We start from the raw sequence: 19355 nt of genomic DNA, 5'->3' as shown, positions 1-19355 counted from the left end.
CGACCGACTCCCACACACTCTTGTGCACCAAGAACACTGTGCAGCCAATATGGAATCTCAACAATAGTGCAACTCTTTCTTTCATTCGTGTTTTCATCTCTCCAGCTGCAGAAAGCCCATCATCCTTTTGCATCACTACAGAGGTGGGGAGCCCTTTGGAATGAGGCAGTCCTTTGAAACTTCCTAAGGTGCCTTTCACCATAACTGCGACCTGCATTCCCTTGGCAATTTATAATGGCTCTCGACAGACTGGTTCTGTTAACAGACTGCTCGACAGACTGGTTCTGCTAAGCCCCACAGAGATATCTGCACCGTAACTCGATGTACGCCTTTTATTTATATAAAAAACAAAACCAACAGTCTACTCTCAGCCTTCGAGCTATCAAGGTGCATACTTCTGACGTCCTGCCAAACCGAAGTTTCGGCATGTCAATAATCTGCAAGCTGTATTTCTGAACTTCTTTTTTTTTTTTCAATCCCATTTTTTTTAAAGCAAGATGTGACAATGTTTGTGCAGACAAGTCGCCGACCGTTTATTCGGACTCGGCAAGAACCAACAACACTCATCAATGCATGTCTGCACACAAGCGCAGCCACAAGCAACCAAATTGGCACCTACTTTAGCCAGCGTTTGGCCATCGCTGTAGGTTGCCAATATCACTGTTACAACCTGCGCTAAATCTACATTTGATAAGAGTGGTGCAGTCAGCACTTCATCTAAGCTGCAGTCCACCTGCGCTGGTTGAAGGTCCTGACAGACTATCACTGTGCACCTTGCGATAAAATCCCGAGCAACATCGGACTGCAGTTCGCTGCTTTTGATCCAGAAAATAATCATGACTTTTTAGCGCAAAAGCTCCTTAATGACAAAACTTTTCCTTTGTTGGTGTGCACCGTAGCCGCGATGATGATGGCGCCGATGACAATGATGATCACAGGCAAAAACTGGCTAGTGCAGCATATGACATCTTGAAATGCTCTACGATACATTTTGTATGACTGGAAACAACCAAAAACCACCAGGGAAACATGCACAGACCTCGTATTTGTCTACTTCAGGCTAGATTCATTACGAAAAACCAATAATAATGAAGGCCAAACGAAATTCACAACTCAACACAACATACCAGTTAAGACAAATGTACACCACTTTGTCCCTCATTTACAAGTGTGAGTGGTCAATATGACAAGTAATTGATGGTAACACTGTACGATTCCACTGTTTCCCCCCTAATAATCATTCAACTAAACAAACTACTTTTGAAAATTTGTCAGTAAGTACCTCTTCAACTGCGCGCTTGCATCGGTAACCACAATGCTATATTTACAGGTATCATAAAAAGGTGAAGGAACAAAAACGTCATTAAATATGTCACCAGTTCAGATACTGCAATGCAACTACAAAATTTTTAGCCATAGGTTAGAGTACAGTGATGCAGGACTGGGGTGATCCAGCGCTGCGTCAGTCAGGCCTTTGGTCACATCATTTGCTCTGCAGCGCGCATTTTTAATAAGCAAATGACAATAATGCTAACGTAAAAATATGCCAAAATCATCATATTCTCCTTAATATGTCAGTGGTACACAACATATGTGAAATCATGGAGGTATGAGTCCACTTTTTTTTTGTGCTTAAATATCCTACGAAACCACGATACAGCAAACTTGGCCGTAACAACAGAAGGTATCTATGTGTATTGTTAATATGAGATTACTTCTTTTTATTCCTACAGTACACTAATCATAAGAAAAAGAAGAATATGCTGCGTTTTTTTTTTTTTTTTATCATGTATTCCCAAAGTGCCCTGCAGTTTTCGCGTTTTATCACTACTAGCCCCGGCACAAATAAAACACATGGCATCAAAGCTATTTCAGCAGATTGGCACGCCAAGCAAGAAAGAGAGCGGGCACAAGTAAGGTCTAGCTGCATAAACAGCTGACTATGCAAACACTTGGACGCCAAAATGGAACGACATCTGAACAGTAGACTATCAGCAAACAGAAACCTGTCAAACGGAACAATTGCCTCCAGCACGATTGATTTCATACTTGGATTCCCTGCCCTTGTTCATCTCTCAGTAAACTGAACTCCTGATAAAAGAAAACATTTTCCTGGTCCCTTCAGGTTCCGTTAAACGAGAGTCTACCATAGCTCGTGCTGCAGTGCCTGCAGTTTAGCTCTTTTTTTGTCTATTTGTCGTGCGTTTAATGTCCATTTCATGCTACACCAAGCAGACTCTGAGCGTGGCTTGGCTTGGCTAGCTGTATGATCGTGGTAGCCACTCAATGAATAGGTAATCGGCTAGATCAAGTCAAAAGGTCACCATACTTGGAGCCAGAACACAGCCTACAAGATCAGCAATTATAATTTCTGCCTTACTTCCAGGGCTGGCAATCTAGCAAAAATATTGTAATCATCACGGACAGCTGGTCGTGCCATTTGACGTAGCACTCGATCAGCCTGCCGGAATCCAAGGAATCGAACAGCACACTTTGGGGCAACCGAATTTGCAATCTTGAATCTACATTACTTCGACGGGACCAGTGGCAGTGCCTCGAAGGTGCCCGAAGTAACAATCATGTCCAAACTTTCGACGTCTGAATAAACGGTAGGCGACTATATCGTGATTTCAGGCATGTGACATTAAAGCAGAGCTCTGGGCACCAATGTATAACTTTGCGTGGCCAGCAATGATAGCAGTGTCAAATGGAGGGAGCGACTGAGCACTTGTCTGCCCGCACATACCAATATAAACCAATATAAACACAATGGTGGTTGGCCCATATTTCTGCCATGGGTTACATGCTGTCACAATGCAGGACACTCTAGTTGTTGCTTTCATGGGGTACCATAATCAGCAGGCTCACTGTACCCAGCACTTCATAGAAGCCACTGCTATTAGAGCACTTACTACCCTTGTACTGCGTAGCCCTGTACTCACTACAACTCAAAACATTTTGGGGAACAGGAGGAGCCATACTCTATTAAATCCTCCAGAGGTGGTGTGCCAGCAAAAGAAAACACAAAGCACAATTTCCCCACAACGAAAATAGCAATGCACGCGATAGCGACCAATAGTAATGTTATATATGATGTAAGGCTAGCTAACTCATTTTGGATCTGATTTCACGCTACTCTTGAAAACACAAGTGTAAAGGAATACAGGGACTCCAGAGAGCGAAGTGGTTTTCATGGTGTCCGTCATCTCAACGCAACATAAGCAGTGAGATCACAGTACGTACAAGGCTATACGAGCTGTACGCTGACGTCTGTTAACATCGCACACCTACATGCACTTGCAACCATTCCGGTTTGGTGAAAGTTAGCACTTACTCCTTCAGTAATGCAGCTCCCCCCCTCCACACTGAACTTCATGCTCCTTTAAACCACAAAAGAAAAATCAAAAGACACAAAAGGACACCAAAAGAGTTTGTTCCTAGCGCTTGCGTGCTTTTACTTGTGCGCGGAGTGTATGATGCACAGGGCAACTTCATTGGTTCGAACTTTACACGAAACATGATGACAATAGTGAAAACCCGCCACTAGTGTCAATATAGTTGCCATCCCAATAACAGCCGTAACAATGGACCGATCAGTCGGCCATCAGGTGAAAAGGAGGTTCACTTACCGGGAACGGGAATAGCCTCAGGGAAGATCTTGCGCACGCTGCAGGCAATGGCACGATAACCCAGGACGTCCTGACTGTGTGGTGACACCGGGTGCGCCTCCATGGCGTAGAGAACCTCCATCGACACGTTCGGAAGTCCACTTAGCAGCTGCTGATCAATCGCTAGAACCTAGTCGTGCATGTAATATCTCTCGTGAGGCGCCAACACATTGCAGCAAAACCTAGCATTTCCCTTCCTCATTACACTATAATTAGGGCTCCTCGTTTTCATATTAATCTGAAAAAATCTAATAAAGACCCGCCGGTAAAATTTTTGAAAATTCAGATTTACGAACCCCAATTTTAAAAACAGACTTTTCAACAGTCAAAGCATATTGTTGAAGCTGAGGCTGATTAATTGAATAGAGCAAACATTTATCAGTGGCAACAAGTTCGTGTAGAGTATATTTGCATCTATTGAAAGGAGCTTTAAGATTGTTACACTAACATAATTGTATTTAAGTGTTTCTGTTCATATGCATATGTGTCTGTGTGTTCACACCTTTGAAACAACTAAAATGCATTAAATGTGTTTACATGTTTGTGTGCTAAGTTATGATGTCATCCAAGATATAACAGTATTCAGAATAACGATAATATCAAGTCATTTATTTTTCACCAAGAAGATAAAAAGCTTGCCAAGCTCCTGCACCCCAAAGTACACTTTGTTGATTTCACAGCAGGGCAATGCAGTTTTACATCAGTGCAGTGCAGCCTTATCAACAAGATAAGTGAAGCACAAATGAAAGAAATGGAAGAATAGAAAAACAGGATTGTCAGCAACACTGCTAAGCATCATAAATAAGAGCACGTCGAACAACTAATAATAAACAAATATACAGTGAATTTGGGAGGATCGCCTATAGACATGAAATTAGCACGGATAAATGCCAAACTTTCTCTCAAGTAAGAACACCGAAAAACACCCCCTGAATTGAAAAAATTAAATAACATATAGCCCTAATTATTATGAACCGACATACGACATATGACACTTCAATATGCATCACTATACTTTATGTTCATAATAAACATGTACTAAGTGGGTGCAGATCCCTCTTCTCAAAGAGTTTACTCGGCCATACAAATTTTGCTGCACACAGAAATGGCTGTGCATAAGTGTGAAGCTTAGTAAACACTCATCAGATGTTTTATCTTGAGAATAATGTATTGTCAGATGGTGGACCTTTCGACATATGGCGCACCTTTAGACAAGCAACAGGGCCCATTCTGGCTACTTCACGTACGAGTATGACTAGTTGTGATAAAGTCAGGCGCCAGAACAGTCAGAATGACCAGTTGTGGGCCACTAAAAACATTAAAAATACTGGCTCTTTCCTCACCAACAAACCCTATAGCAGAGTGGCCTTAGAAACGTCATAACATCTTGCTCACATACGTAAACAGAAGCCTATACCGCATTGTGTTGCAAGCGCACAGGAGGAATGAAAACCATGTTGTATATCCACAGTGTAATTATCGTATTTATTCACATCTAGGCCGATATTCTTTTCTTTTTTTTTTTTTCAAATTTCTTTGCATCAATATTCAGGGTCGGCTTAGATTCCAGGATTTCGAAAAATGTGTCATTTTTCATTGAGAAAAGTGGTGCACAACTAGTGCCACCTAGATGGTATTATAGCCATTAGTAGCCAAGCAAACAGCTGGCTTAAGTACACACTTAAGCTCCCATTTCGATCTTTGTGGCGAATGTTGAGGCGAGCCATTTGTCATTTGGAGTCGTGCTTTGAATGGTCTGTGGTTAATATAGCTCAATGGAATCAAATAGGCGGTGTCATTATAGCGCTGCTTATAGAAAGAAATCTAAGTTGTCCTAGGTGCGGAGTCGTCGCCTAACGTTGGAGATGGGTGGGACTTCGAAGTAGACGAAAAAAAATTTATGTGCCGAATAGCTGCAGCGTGGTATGACAACCCAAGAACTTCGATCGTGCGCTTTTTAAGAAGTGTGGTATATCCGATGCGCTTAATGACACCGATGATTGCACACTATTTGAAGACGGCGACAAAGAAGTCAGTGATGAGGGAAGTATCAACTCGGAATGAGCACTGCACGGACAAGCGCGGCATCATTATGATGGAAATAACTACATTCAGTGCGAAAAAAAAAACGACAAGAAACACACACTACAGGACCAGCGGCTGTATGTTTCTCGAGCGAACAGACTGCTTTGTTTTTACATCTCATGTTCCATAACTGCTTTCTCTTTGTGAACGCTGTCTTCGCTATTTCGTTCTAGCCTACATTCGAGGTTAGTTGTTTTTTTGCCCCCCTTGAACTTCGGACTTAAGGCGGTCAGCTTGGAACTGGAATCGGCCTAAGTTTGAGTAAATACTGTACTTTTTCATGGTGCACACCCACATACCAATACATTTCTAGGCTCTTTCTGTTGATGGAAAGGAACTAAACGAACTACCACTGAAATTTCTTTAGTAAATACCTTTTTAAGTGTGTGCTGCAATCGGTAACCACGGTGCTATATTTACCGGTATCATAAAAAGGTTAAGGAACAAAAAGGTCATTAAAGATGTCACCAGTTCAGGTACTGCAATGCAATTACAAAATCTTTGGCCATAGGTTAGAGTACAGTGATGCAGGACTGGGGTGATCCAGTGCTGCGTCAGTCAGGCCTTTGGTCACATCCTTTGCTTTTTATAATAAGCAAAGAACAATAATGCTAATGTAAAAATATGCCAAATCATCATATTCTCCTCAAGATGTCAGTAATACACAACATATGTGAAATCATGGAGGTATGAGTCCACTTTTTTTTTTGTGGTTAAATATCCTACGAAACCACGATACAGCAAACTTGCTCGTAACAACAGAAGGTATCTATGTGTTTTGTTAATATGAAATTACTTCTTTGGATTCCTACAGTACACTAATCATAAGAAAAAAAGGTAAATTTGTTGATTGAGTTGTTGCTACAGCACAACAAGCACGCCTGTTAGCCATCAGATACGTTGGTACCACTAAATACGGTAAATAAATTCTGTGGAAGCGTGCAAAATGAAAGAAGATTTGTTGAATTGGGATGATTTTGTCAAGTAAAAAGCTTCCTTTCTATGACTGAAATCCGGAAATTTTTTTTTATTAGAAGAGTGTTCCTAGTTCAATTAAATTGAGTTTTTTATAGATTCTACCTTAATGAGAAAAATATATATAAATTTCATTCACAGCTTCTTGCTAATAGGAGAGTGGATGATGATTCTGTCCTATCACATCTGTGCAGCTGAATGGAACACCGCTACCTATAATTTCTGCATTAGTACTATAATGCTAAAGCAGGCAGGTAAATGCTCTCACCTCAGCCACCGTCTGGGACGGATGCACTCGGTGGTTGATGTAGGCATACGCTTCCGCTGGAACCACGTTGTCCTGCGGAGACAGAAGAGAACTACAGAAACACGCTTCAAGCACTCAAGTAATGAAAATTTAGCCGATGAACTGTTGTGCGTGACTAGGAGGATTTACTCACAGACTGCGTATACTCTGTTTGAAGATAGCAGGTGTTGTACCTCAAAAACCTTCTAGTATCCTCATTTAGCTACTCCTAACTAACTTCGAAACTGAAAGCACGTTCTCAAGTTTTTTTTTTCAAGGGTAACAAAAGCCTTTCTTTAGTTTTTCTGATAAAAGAAACGTGTGAATAGTTAAACGGAATCTCATAGTTTTATGTAGCTCAAAAAAACATTTATTTGAATATACTTTGTCGAATAAGGGAAGGAAAGTGTAGAATATAAGTGGGCTATTGTCTAAAGCTTTTCTTGCATTCAGATGCCATTAGGCACATCAGTGGACAAAACCGGATGTCATCAAAGATCCGTGTTTGTAAACAGTGAAGGGGTCTATATATATTTCTGACATCTCAAAGAAAAAAAAAAAGGCTTAACCATAGCATTTGTTCATGCCAGAACATGAGCCAGTTACATGTACTCACAATTATGTTCTACGTTTTACGGCTTTCTAATATTCTTGCAAGGCCTCGTGGCACTCGAGTCATAATTTTTTGCAAATAACGGAAGTGCAACAATAAGGCAGGCAGCTCACTCACGAGTCACATCCTTAAACAAAAAATTATTCACTTGATGTCATTCCTACTCACAGTAATAAAGTACGGGGCAGAAAACTGGGGTATAGCAAATATTTGACGATGATGAACAATAGCAGAACTAAGCAATGCAACAATATGCCGAGAGAAAATAATGCTTACGCGCATTGAATAGAAAAGCACAGCACGTCAGGTGGCATTCACATGCAAAAAGCTACCTGGAAAAAAAAAAAAAGCAATGTACAGGCACAAGCTTTAGAATGCCTCAATGACAACACTCATAATTTGGGATATGTCGCCAGTGTGCATTGTTGGTTGCTTGCCAACATATTTAGGAAGTAAAACTAGCAAATTACAGTTAATTGAGCTGAGTAAAGTTGCCAAGTTTCAAAGAATGAACCTGGGTTAAGTCAAGGATAAGAAAGGGAAAGAAGACAACCTTACGTTCGTAGTACAAAGCCACAAGAAAATCCATATGAATTTCTCAGAAAGAAAAGCCTCTTAGTTGCCAAAACATTTCTCTTGGTCTAAAATTTTCCAGCAACCAAGAAGCTTTTCTTTCTGAGAAATCAAAACTTTCCTTGTGGCTTCGTGCTACGAACGAGCGGTTGTCTTCTTTCCGTTTCTCATCCCTTCCGCCACCTTGCAGGTTTCCACAGAACTAATTTTTAAGTCAAAGAACCCAGGGCACCTCAAAAGCACTAGCGGTATTGCCCAAAGTGTAATTTTTTTTGTTGAAATAGTGAATTTTTGTCTGTCTGTGCACCAACACAATCTTTGATGTATCAGTAATAGAGGGTGGTGATTAACCTACAGAAATGAACAATACTGATTATTGTGAAGGACCCTGTTAAAGCTCGGCTAAATGCACTGCAGTCTAAGTTCTTTTCCAATAAAAAAACTATGCAAATCATGTGCATGCAGGGTACATATTTAATTTATCAGCGGTCACAGCCTGATGGTAGCCAAAAATACAGACAAACCAGATTGCAGGTGCAATCATCATTCACCGAATGAAGGTGGCAGGCAGGTTGCATATGTTAAGCTTCATTTTTCACTCATGAGAACAACACCATTGGTTTTTGTGTTCATTAGATAATTCCAACTCTAAATTATTTAAACATTTAGATGCTAACTGTCTAAACTTTCGGCCATCAACACCATAGGCAACAATGCTGACTTTTACACTAGAGCAACTTTCACATCTATCCGAATGAATGCACTTACTACACACACAAAATAAAGTACAAATGATTATTTTGTGCATGTTCACAACCCTCAGTGTTTACTACAGTAGACTCCTTTTAAGAACTCGAAGAGAGACTAACTGTTTGGCTTATCAGAAGTTTGTCCTATCAGAAGCACCCACAAAGAAGAATTGGCACCATGCCGAGGTGCATGTAAATGTGTTAGTTCAAAAATGAATCAATACGCTTACAATGAAGAAAAAAGACAAATTTAATTTATTTGAGAAAGTAATTGATAGGCAACTGGGCTCAGGTGCTCTAGGCTAGCTTAATATGGTCCATATTAGATGTAGCTCTTGTACACATTGGCGAGCAGCCACAAATGATGCCATTTAACCTGATAATCTCAAAAATACTTCAGTTCATTTAGGCTGCTAAAGATAGTTCCTTAATAAAAACCTTATGTAAGCATCTGCTGCACTAATTATCACTGGCACAGGCTGACATTGTAGGCTTGTGCGAATATTCGAGTGCTTTGAATATTTTAACGAATATTTCGCTTTGATTTGAATTTAAACTATTAAAAATTTTGAAGTATTCGCATTCAGTGAATAGATGTATATTAGTTCGCATGTACAGTGGAACCCCGATTCTACAACCTTTAGGGGACCACGCAAAACCATCGTATAACTCGGGTGTTGTATAATTGAAAAACTAAGAATATAGACCTCGACACTCCGATTTGCCCGAAAGACGGGTACAGACTGCCTGAACAAGCCCACGGCACGACCTTCTGCCTCTGCAATGAGGGTAGATTAAGTTATTGTTGCCAGTGATAGCTAATGACAGCAATAATCACTTGAAGGAGGTTCGAGCGAATCTTCATTCTCCGCCTTAAAAAAAATCAAATCCAACGCGCATCTTTCTATCGATAAATAGGGTCCGAAAATTGCCTGCGCGTGAAAACGAAACCGAAATTGTGGTGCTGTGAGTTTCTCATCAGAAGAGTGAGACGCAGTGTCATCGCTATCGCATTATGGCGATGGACAATGAGTTTATGTACGATGCATTCGTGCGCGACTGAGCTGTATGCGTTGTAATTTGTTGCCTTGTGAAGCACAACTACCTAGTGGTGCCCTGCTGTTTTTATGAGCGTTGACATCAAGTGAAAGTACAGTAGACTCCCAGTGAATGAAAATCTGTTAAACAGAACTGCCGCTTAAATGGAACAACTTCCTCTGATATGATTGGTTTCATACTTGAATGCTGCAATCCACTTCACCTCTCAGTAAACAGAACTCCTGTTAAAATGGAACACATTTTCCCGGTCCCTTCAGGTTTCGTTTAATGAGAGTCGACTGTAACTTTGCACGGCAAAAGCAGGTGCTCGTGCCCTCATGCGTGCGCAAACCAAAAACTGCGAGTGTGACACAGCCAGGAGATCGGACGTAAGTCGACCAGGAAATGTTTGCGCGGACTGAAAATGTGAAAATATCAGCTTTTTGGTCAGCTAAACCTATTCTATGTTGATAGAGCTTGACTAGGTAATGACCCTGGATACGTATGCATGTGATTAAGGTGTATGTAGAAGTGCATGAACTTCTGGGAGAATAAATTTTTCATTCGATGAAGATGACTACTTTTCTTGTAATCCTCTTTGGGGCGCGAAGTTCATATTTTGCCCTCGTGAATATTTGGGTGACATGTGATTCGAGTAAAGACGGTTTTTCTTTCCAACAAAATCTGAAAGTCGTTCTAAGATGCAGGGTCGGCGTAAAACTGCATCGTATAACGAAGGTTTTTAATACATTGTTTTTCTAGGGATTTTGCTGGGACCAAACTGATTCATTGCAAAATGCAGGTTGTCGCGAAACCGGGGAACGTAGTATCAAAGTTTTACTGTAAATGCTTGTAAAGGTGGCTTAACTGCATGGCAGAAGTGCTAAAGCGTGAAAACAATGTTCCTGGGGAAATACCCTCTGCCGCGAAGGCTTCCTTCAAGTTTGAAGGGGCCCCGCAACACTTACGGAGCACGGGCAGAAAACGCTGCCGATGAGTGCTTGTGGCTGCCGAGAAAACACGAGCCAAATATCATAGTGCAGCACGCGGCCTACGATTCGCAATAACTTCTCTAAGTCATACAAAAATTGCTTTCTTCGGAAATGACCCCACAAGCTCAAAAATCACTCATTACAGCTGTTGTATCAGCCATTGGGTGATTTGAGCATGGCACGCTCAGTCTTTTCTGGAGACGTCGCGGGAAGCCGCCACTAGTCCACGCGTACGTGTAGATCGCCCTGAAAAGCCGATTATTCGAAGAAAAGAAAAAAAAGTTTAAAAAGCGCACTAAGAAAGAGGCACGCATGATGTTCTTTTTTTTCCCACACCGTGTCTCTCTACCAGCGCTTTCGTCGAGACAAGAAGAAAGAATGCAATAGCAGCGTGCGACAAATCTTTGCAACTCTCCTTGTACGTTCTAGACAGATTCTAACCATTTTTGCGGCAAATTCATGAGGCAATAAGCTTTTTTAGTGAATCCATTCCACGACTACTTGAAAAAGTATTGCAGGACCCCTTGAAATGAACACATTACTCTCAAATCGATTCATTTTTTTTAAAGCTTAAAAGCTAGTAGCGATGGCTTATATGCTCTAAGTATAATAAATTTTAAATGTTACGTATTTTACATGTTACTATCATACACATCCTACCAAAAGTAAAATCTTGCTACTACAAACAGTTCTTTCGATTTTTTTTGAACGAGAAAAAAAAAGCATTTGCATAGAGGGCTGGTTTAAATTTTGTAAGAATTGAAATAAAACTGCCAAAATTGTGCAGGTTAGTAGGGTCATAATAAATATGCCCATTTTTCTTTATATGTCCATTATACTCTTCGAATTCGATTCAAAATTATTCAATCAATATCACTATTCCTTTCGAACTTGCTTCGATCCTAAAATTCCCTATTTACACAAGCCTAGTTTTAGCATGCTTGAAACAGTGCAGTGATTTTGATTGACCAATGACTAGCAGATTCAGTTTACCGACATATTCACACTAACAAGTATAGTGACTCTCACTCCACTATGCTTGCCACATGTGCAGGCGACACCAGCTTTTGTGGAAGCAGTATATGTTGCCTGGGAGAATATGTTTTAGGTTAGTCAGTCTCTTATTGCTGCAAGTTGTTTTGTCTAGGACAGCAGCCTCAGCAATGACAGATTGAAAAATGGGTTAATGCCTTAGTTGAAAACAGTGGACATTGCATGCGCTAGAGGAAGAGAAGAGTGAGGAATGGCACGTGGCATGCGAGGTTGTTTTCTGCCCTGCAATAAACAGCAGTGTCGGGATTCATCTCCAGGTGTACAGTAAAATCTCGGTAGAACGAACACCACTTTAATGAACTTTTCAGATTAACAAACGTTTGAAAAATCCTCCACCGACTGCTAATAGTTGCAATGTAAAGTTATTTCACTACTACCTATTTCAGAATACCAAACTTTTAAAAATAACGAGTGCTAATTTATTTCTGCATTATACTAACAATGCCATTGAAATGCCGACGCTGCATGTTTACAAGCGCAGAGGCAAGGTCAGCGAAGCAGAGGCAGAGTGGGAGTTGCGAAGCAGGAAGCATGGGCGCAGAAAACCTGAGACAGCGAGGCAGCAGAAAACAAAAGGCGAGAAATTTCCTTTTTTAGCACTTTCTTTTCTTCAGAGCAGGCGATGATAGCCGCGACGCTTCAGGTTTTTCTTATCTTTGTCACTTCTACATGTGGTCTAGGAGGCTAAAGGGGTATAGGTGCTCTGAGGAGACCTTGTCGGTCATGTTCATCTTTTTGGTGATTACTTATAGCGCCCGCAAAGCAAGCCGGCGCTCGCGCTGCAGTGCTACTACGATGAGTTCATCTCTGCTAGCGACAAAAAAGTGGAAGCAGCTTTTGCTACGGAAAAAGTGTAGAATGTGGATGAGCTGGAGGCCTTTGCGTTGCAAAGTTTGTGCTGCACGCATCAAAAAAAAAAAGAAACATATACTTCTTAAAGGAAACGTGTATATATTGGTCCTCACTTGCGTATTTGTTTTTTATTATGAAAAACGAGTTCAAGGAACCACCCTTGTCAAGGTAAGCAATTTTGGTCGGCGGAAAATAAGTATTTATGGTTAATGTTTAGGGTTTCACTATAACGAACTTTCAAAGTAATGAACGAATTGCCGCAGACACCTGAAGTTCGTTATTCCGAGATTTTACTGTATTTGTCCTTCAAGTCCTGTTATCTACAATAGAAGTCTTCGGATTTTATGGTCCTTTTTCTGAAACTATCGAGCCAGCTTTCTCTGCAACAGAATTTTATGTCCATTTCTAGGTAAATTTCTTCACCTTTGCCTTCATAACTTGGCGGTAGTTGTTATCACTCATCAACCAGTCACTGCCATTACCGAAAGGCAGAACACCCTTCCCTGCACATGGTGAAGGCGGCGAGTTAAGCGTCACAGAGAACTTTTCAACAACAAAAAGCTATCACTTTTTGCATTTAGTGGCTTTTTGCATTTGAAGGCATTGTTTCAATTAGCCGGCGGTGGTCGTAGCTATGGAGAACGGCGTCGCAAAAGTTTTTCATGTGAAAACTGACCACAAGTCTTTATCTTCTCTCCTTTTTCTTTTTTCCCTCACTACCACTCTGCCGGTGAAGAAATGCCGGAAAGTGAGCGACCTCGCTCGCAGCATCAAATATCTGCTTGCGGTGCTCTCTGCAAGTAGCAAGTAAACTGCAGTTTGGCACGCGTGAGTGCACGCCTCTCAGATAATTTAGAATACATTTTTTAACCTTTTTTCGGTTTGTATCTGCCATATTTTTACCTCAACAATGTCGGAAGTGTTGTGAGTGTTGTTGTTACATTTGGAGGCTTTGAAATGATTTGATTGATTGATATGTGGGGTTTAATGTCCCAAAACCACCATATGATTATAAGAGACACCGTGGTGGAGGACTCTAAAAATTCAGACCTCCTGGGGTTTTTTATCGTGCACCCAAATTTGAGCACACGGGCCTACAGCATTTTCGCCTCCTTTGAAAATGCAGTCACCACACTCGGGATTCTATCCTGCGGCTTGCGGTTCAGCAGCCGAGTACCTTAGCCACTAGACAAGAGGCTTTGAAAATGTTCGCTATATGTGGACACAGTTTTTATGGGTAGCATGGGAAAATCATAGGTGCACCAAAATATGGTCTTTATCACTAATAGGTTGTTACAGCTGGGATCGCTATAAGTGGGTTCGACTGTATTTACTCTGTACAACAGCATCACTTTGAAAATTTGGTTTGAAATCTACCTTGACACCGCCCATGATGCGAGTGACTGTGGTAGTGGTGCGAATCATGGGGTCCATCTGCTGGCTCTGAGACATGAACCTGCACATTAAATTGCTTTTTATTACCATCACTGTAATATGGTGTTCCCCAGAGAATATCTGCTTAACCACCATAGGCAAGCAATCCTGCTTTGGCACACCCTAAACAATACACATGCTAGACAGTGGCATACAAAAAATTAATCGGTTTCAGCAATGCTTCCAGCAAAGCAATGCGGCACTGTAAAGAACTTGACCGCGGTTTAGCTCAGAAACAATTATGGCCCCTTAAAAAGGCAAATGCACACCTCGTCCTTAAAGAATACGCTATTGCAATCACGGACCTCTGGATACACCACAGATTTGTACGAAGAGATGGTTGCTGCAGTGATATAGAAAGAAGAAAAGATACCGGCAAAAAATACACTCTTTTTCTTTTCATAGCTCTTCGGCACTTGTCCTTGGGCAAATTCGTGTTAGCCATTCGAGCATTTCATGATTCTGAAATACCATAGGCTGTTCCGCCAGGAAAAAATGTTTGCGCTCTGCTTTCGAAGCACTTGCAATGTTTTACAAAGAAAGTAACTCTAGTTAGTTGCACTATGCATCACATACCAGGTCCTATTTATTTACATTAGACTCTCAGTAAACGAATCCTGAAGGGGCCAGGAAAATATGTTCCATTTAACAGGAATTCCATTTAGAGACAGGTGAACGTGGGTTCAGAATGCAAGCCCAAAACGAAGCGTTGCCGAGGCAATAGTTCTGATTAAGCAGTAGTTCCATTAACAGATTTACGTTTACTGAGAGTCTACGATTAGGTCCAGTTTCTATAAAACAGTGTGCGGAAAGCCTAGTCCTGGACTTCCATAGTAATGTAACAAGTTTTATTGCTTTCACACCTCTGTCTGAAAGTACACGCAGCCAGACCTCATGATGAAGTTGCATTTTATACGAAAATACCTGCATTAGTATATGCAAGAAATCATAATAAATGAAAATTTTTATAATAGATCATTCGTAGGTGCAGGCGAATATTCTAGTGCTTCAAATATTCAAACAAATACAAGTCTGCAAATTCACTTCAATGTGAATTCAAATCGTTTGAAATTTCAAGGTTTTGAAAATGAACTGATCTGATAAACAGCATGTAGCCCCCCTGCAAGGGTCATTTCGCTGCACCATGAGAGTACTATGGTGCAAAATCACCTACACAGACGAAATCTGCAGAGGCGCAAAGCGACATGTTAAAGTAAATTCACAAATGCCTTCACCATAATAAATAAGTTATTTAAGTTATAAGCTTGCTATGTAGACACATATGCACTAAGTATACCGTAATTACTCGAATCTAACGCGCACCTTTTTTCCGGTTAAGCGAGTTCATAAATCGCATGCGCGTTAGAATCGAGTACGAACGAAAAAATTACGGTAAATCTATTGCCATCGGCAAATCCAAAATGGCCGCCTCCTACGTGCGTCGGCATGACGCGTTGGCCATTTCTGCCTATGTGCTTCTCATGTGCGGCACTTCGTACGTGTGCTGAGGAGTTCGTCATCTAGTAGTGCATTAGCATCGACGGCGTGTAAGGGCCGACTCCAAAAACTCGAGTGCACCACGATGCCGCTTTTAAAAGAAAAGTGATCACGTGTGCAGAAACGGACGGAAATCGGGCCGCATCGCGGTCGTTCGGAGTTCCCGAAACGTGCGTGCGGGACCGGCGGAAACAAAAGCAGAAGATTGTCGACAGCAAAGCTTCACGCAAAGGTTTTAGTGGACCACAGCAGGGTCGGTTTCCGCAAATTAAAGAGCTGCTCGGCGAGTATGTGCTTGAGCAGCGAGCGGCACAGCGGCCCGTGACGACAGAACTGCTCCAAGTGCGGGCTATGCAATTAGTCTTAGAAAAAGGTCTAATGCGGAGCCAGCTTTCAGCGAGCAGGTGCTGGCTAACTAGCTTTATGAAGAGGAAAGGCTTTTCCCTCCGAAGGGGAACGTGCATATGCGAAAAGTTTCCGGAGGAGTACGATGAAAAGCTTCACAGTTTTCAGAGGTTCGTCCTAAACTTGCGGCGCAACAACGGCTACCTGCTTGGGCAAATCAGGAATGCCGATCAGACGCCTCTTTACTTCGACATGCCTGGCACCACAACCGTCGAGAAGGGGGCGAAGCAAGTTCGCGTGCTTACATCGGTCCACGGTAAAATTACAGTGACGGCAATGCTCTGTTACACGTCAGATGGGCACAAGCTTCGCGCGTACATCAGATTTAAATGGAAGACGCTCCCGAAAGGAGTCGTTTTTTCGAGTGGTGTGATCGTGCGGGCCAGCGAGAAAAATGGGTGCGCGTTGCAATCGATGTCTTACTTTTTTTTTTTTTTTTTGCTGTGGAAATCGGGTGCGCGTTACAATCGAGGGCGCGGTAGAATCGAGTAAATACGGTACTCAATTTTAAAGCCTACTGCATTTCATTGCTAATAAAAACCAGCTTATACTGCTATTCAAACTTCACTACTACGATAGTACAAAGTTGCTTCCCCTTCATTTTGAAGCAAAAAAGTGATGTTAGCACACACCTTCCCCCATGCTTTCAAACTATAATGCAAGTTAGTTGGGTCATGAGAAAAATGCTAATTTTTCCACATAACATACGATATACACTACTCAAGCCATTCAATACAAAACTATTTGACCAAATGACTTATTTGCTTCAAGTCCTCTTAGAACATCAAATGTTATTCTTTACCCTTTCTATTAACTCGTTGAATAAGTATTCATGATGCAGACATTAACCTTCTACAATTTAATGGTAGCAGCAGTCGAGTCGTGCATCGTCTATTACAGAGGCACTGACTGTTCTCGTTCTGTTATAAAAGAGGCGGTACCCGTAAGTCGTGCCATTTCTAGGGCATGTTGGTAAACTGTAATCGAAAACATAGTGGGCACTAGAAGACCAGGATGCATGCAGGAGAGACAACACCTCAATGCGCTAACTACAACAACCTCATTTTCAGGAAACATGAACCTAGTTATCCATGCGCAGTGGCACCACACGAGTCCAATCACATGCCAATGAGAAAAGCTATATCCTTATCTAAAAGACCAACTGATGGGGCACTAACACACATGTCCTCATTGCAACAGATAGTTTGAACTTTATTAGTCTACTGCACGTCTTAATCTTTGTGCTTCAGTAGAACATTGCATGCATCATACAATGGTGTGCAACCACACTTCGAAGGTTGATGTCTTCTGAAAAATTAAATTGTTGAAGTTATCGCACTGTGGTGTCATTTGTCTTACCCCCTCGTATGAGTGCAATAAAGATCATTCATTCGTTCATTCATTCATAGCACTGAATATGTTTTTAAATGCTGGTTAGCCCCCTATGATGAGGTCAGTCAAGAGCTCACCAGCCAATGGCAGGTCCAAGGAGCCAGATGTTGGCCAGAGCTAGTCGGAAGTGGAACGGCACCTGCAAAGAACCAGCTGACCTCAAGAGCCATAGAGCAAAGCTGGGTTGCGCTACACACATTAAAAAAAAAAAGAATGCCGATGCTATTTAGATTGCCAATCGTAGAATGAAATATCTGTTTGTACTTCTTGTAGAGAAGAAAGTTTCGTTACAAGACATAAACTACGCACTTCGACTCCCTTGCAATCCAGCACAAGAAGCATGTGCTGATGTACAGTTGAACCTCGTTATCACAAACACCGGTGCGGCGAATTATCGGCGATAACAAACTAACTATGAACTTTGCCTGGTCATGCTTTATTTCAGAGACATTTATTCTTTTTTAGGATGAAATTGGCTGCAACATGTGGGAGAGCACATGTATTCATTTGTTCCTTTCCTTAACAACATTGCAATTACAGCCTGGCCACGTAAACAAACCGGTCTCTCAAATAGACACCGCAGCCCCTTTTCTGAGAACACCTTCAACACCGTAGTCAATTCATGCTACTTCCCACTTCCCTGCTCTAGAGAATGGGTACACTTCCCCAGCTAGGGAAACAGCCCTTACCGGAGGGGTCGGAACGGAAACGTGAGAAGTGAACGAAACAGCCGACCGGACAGCAAGACTGCCTCTCTTGCGCCAGCCGTCACCGTCACCTCAAGGAACCCCTCAGCCGGCAATCGACGAAAAGATTAGGTCTCACTATTTGCTTTCTACACAGAGCAGACTGTTCCTCTATGTGACTTTTATGCATTATTGCTTACATAGTAAGAAAGCATCCTTTGTTCATCTAGCCTGACACCTGATTCGCCTAAACCTGTCATAGCAGCAATTACTCATACTACCAGTAGGGGACGTCACTCATGCACTGTACGACTGTGTGTGGGAGATACCACAGCCAGGCTTTTGCACCAGCCATGCACCCGCCAAACAAAGCAATACTGTATTCACTTAATTGTAATGCACGCAACCACAACTGCATTGCGAGGGGTGATTGTTCATTATGTCTAGACAGAAGAAAAATAAAATATTCATGTTCATCATATCACTTTCTAGACGACTTCAATTTTCAGTATTCGATTGTAATGTGAGGGTTGACTTCAGGTCCCCTAAATCCAGGAAAACACTCAGGTTACATTCAAGCTAATACAGTATTTGGTTTGGAACTAGTTGAAAACTTGTAATGTAGCACTAAAGACAAAATAAACAAGAGAGAGAATTAATTATCACACTTCATTTAACTGAATGAGCAGACGTTTGAAATGTCGTAAGGAGACAGGTAAGAATTATGCCATTTGTAGTGCATACAAAGCCTAATAAAGTGCTTTTGTATCTAAAAATTTTTGCAAGCCTGATTGCTCACTTGCTAAAGTTGAAGCTCACCCTTTCGGTTACCACGAAAAGCATATAACAAACTACCGTAATTACTCGAATCTAACACGCACCTTTTTTCCGGTTAAGCGAGTTCATAAATCGCATGCGCGTTAGAATCGAGTACGAACAAAAAAATTACGGCCAATCTATTGCCATCGGCAAATCTAAAATAGCCGCCCCCTACGTGCGTCGGCACGGCGCATCGTCCATTTCTGCCTATGTGTTTCTCATGTGCGGCACTTCGTAC

General features: G+C 41.6%; 1 protein-coding gene across 1 annotated transcript in view; it reads right to left on the bottom strand.

Annotated features, from left to right (window-relative positions):
* The window catches only part of LOC119180074 (N-fatty-acyl-amino acid synthase/hydrolase PM20D1), a 51419-nt gene that overhangs the window by 7895 nt on the left and 24169 nt on the right, over window positions 1–19355 (bottom strand). Inside the window, exons 7-10 of the mRNA XM_037431216.2 lie at window positions 17690–17751; window positions 14262–14340; window positions 6997–7068; window positions 3630–3798 (exon numbers count right to left, since the gene is read on the bottom strand). Coding sequence (XP_037287113.1) covers window positions 3630–3798; window positions 6997–7068; window positions 14262–14340; window positions 17690–17751 — 382 coding nt within the window. The remainder of the gene's footprint in view (window positions 1–3629; window positions 3799–6996; window positions 7069–14261; window positions 14341–17689; window positions 17752–19355) is intronic.

Source organism: Rhipicephalus microplus, chromosome 7, assembly GCF_043290135.1.
Source record: "Rhipicephalus microplus isolate Deutch F79 chromosome 7, USDA_Rmic, whole genome shotgun sequence".
NCBI lineage: Eukaryota > Metazoa > Arthropoda > Arachnida > Ixodida > Ixodidae > Rhipicephalus > Rhipicephalus microplus.
Note: the sequence above shows the minus strand (reverse complement) of the source record. Positions and strands in the feature narration are given on the sequence as shown.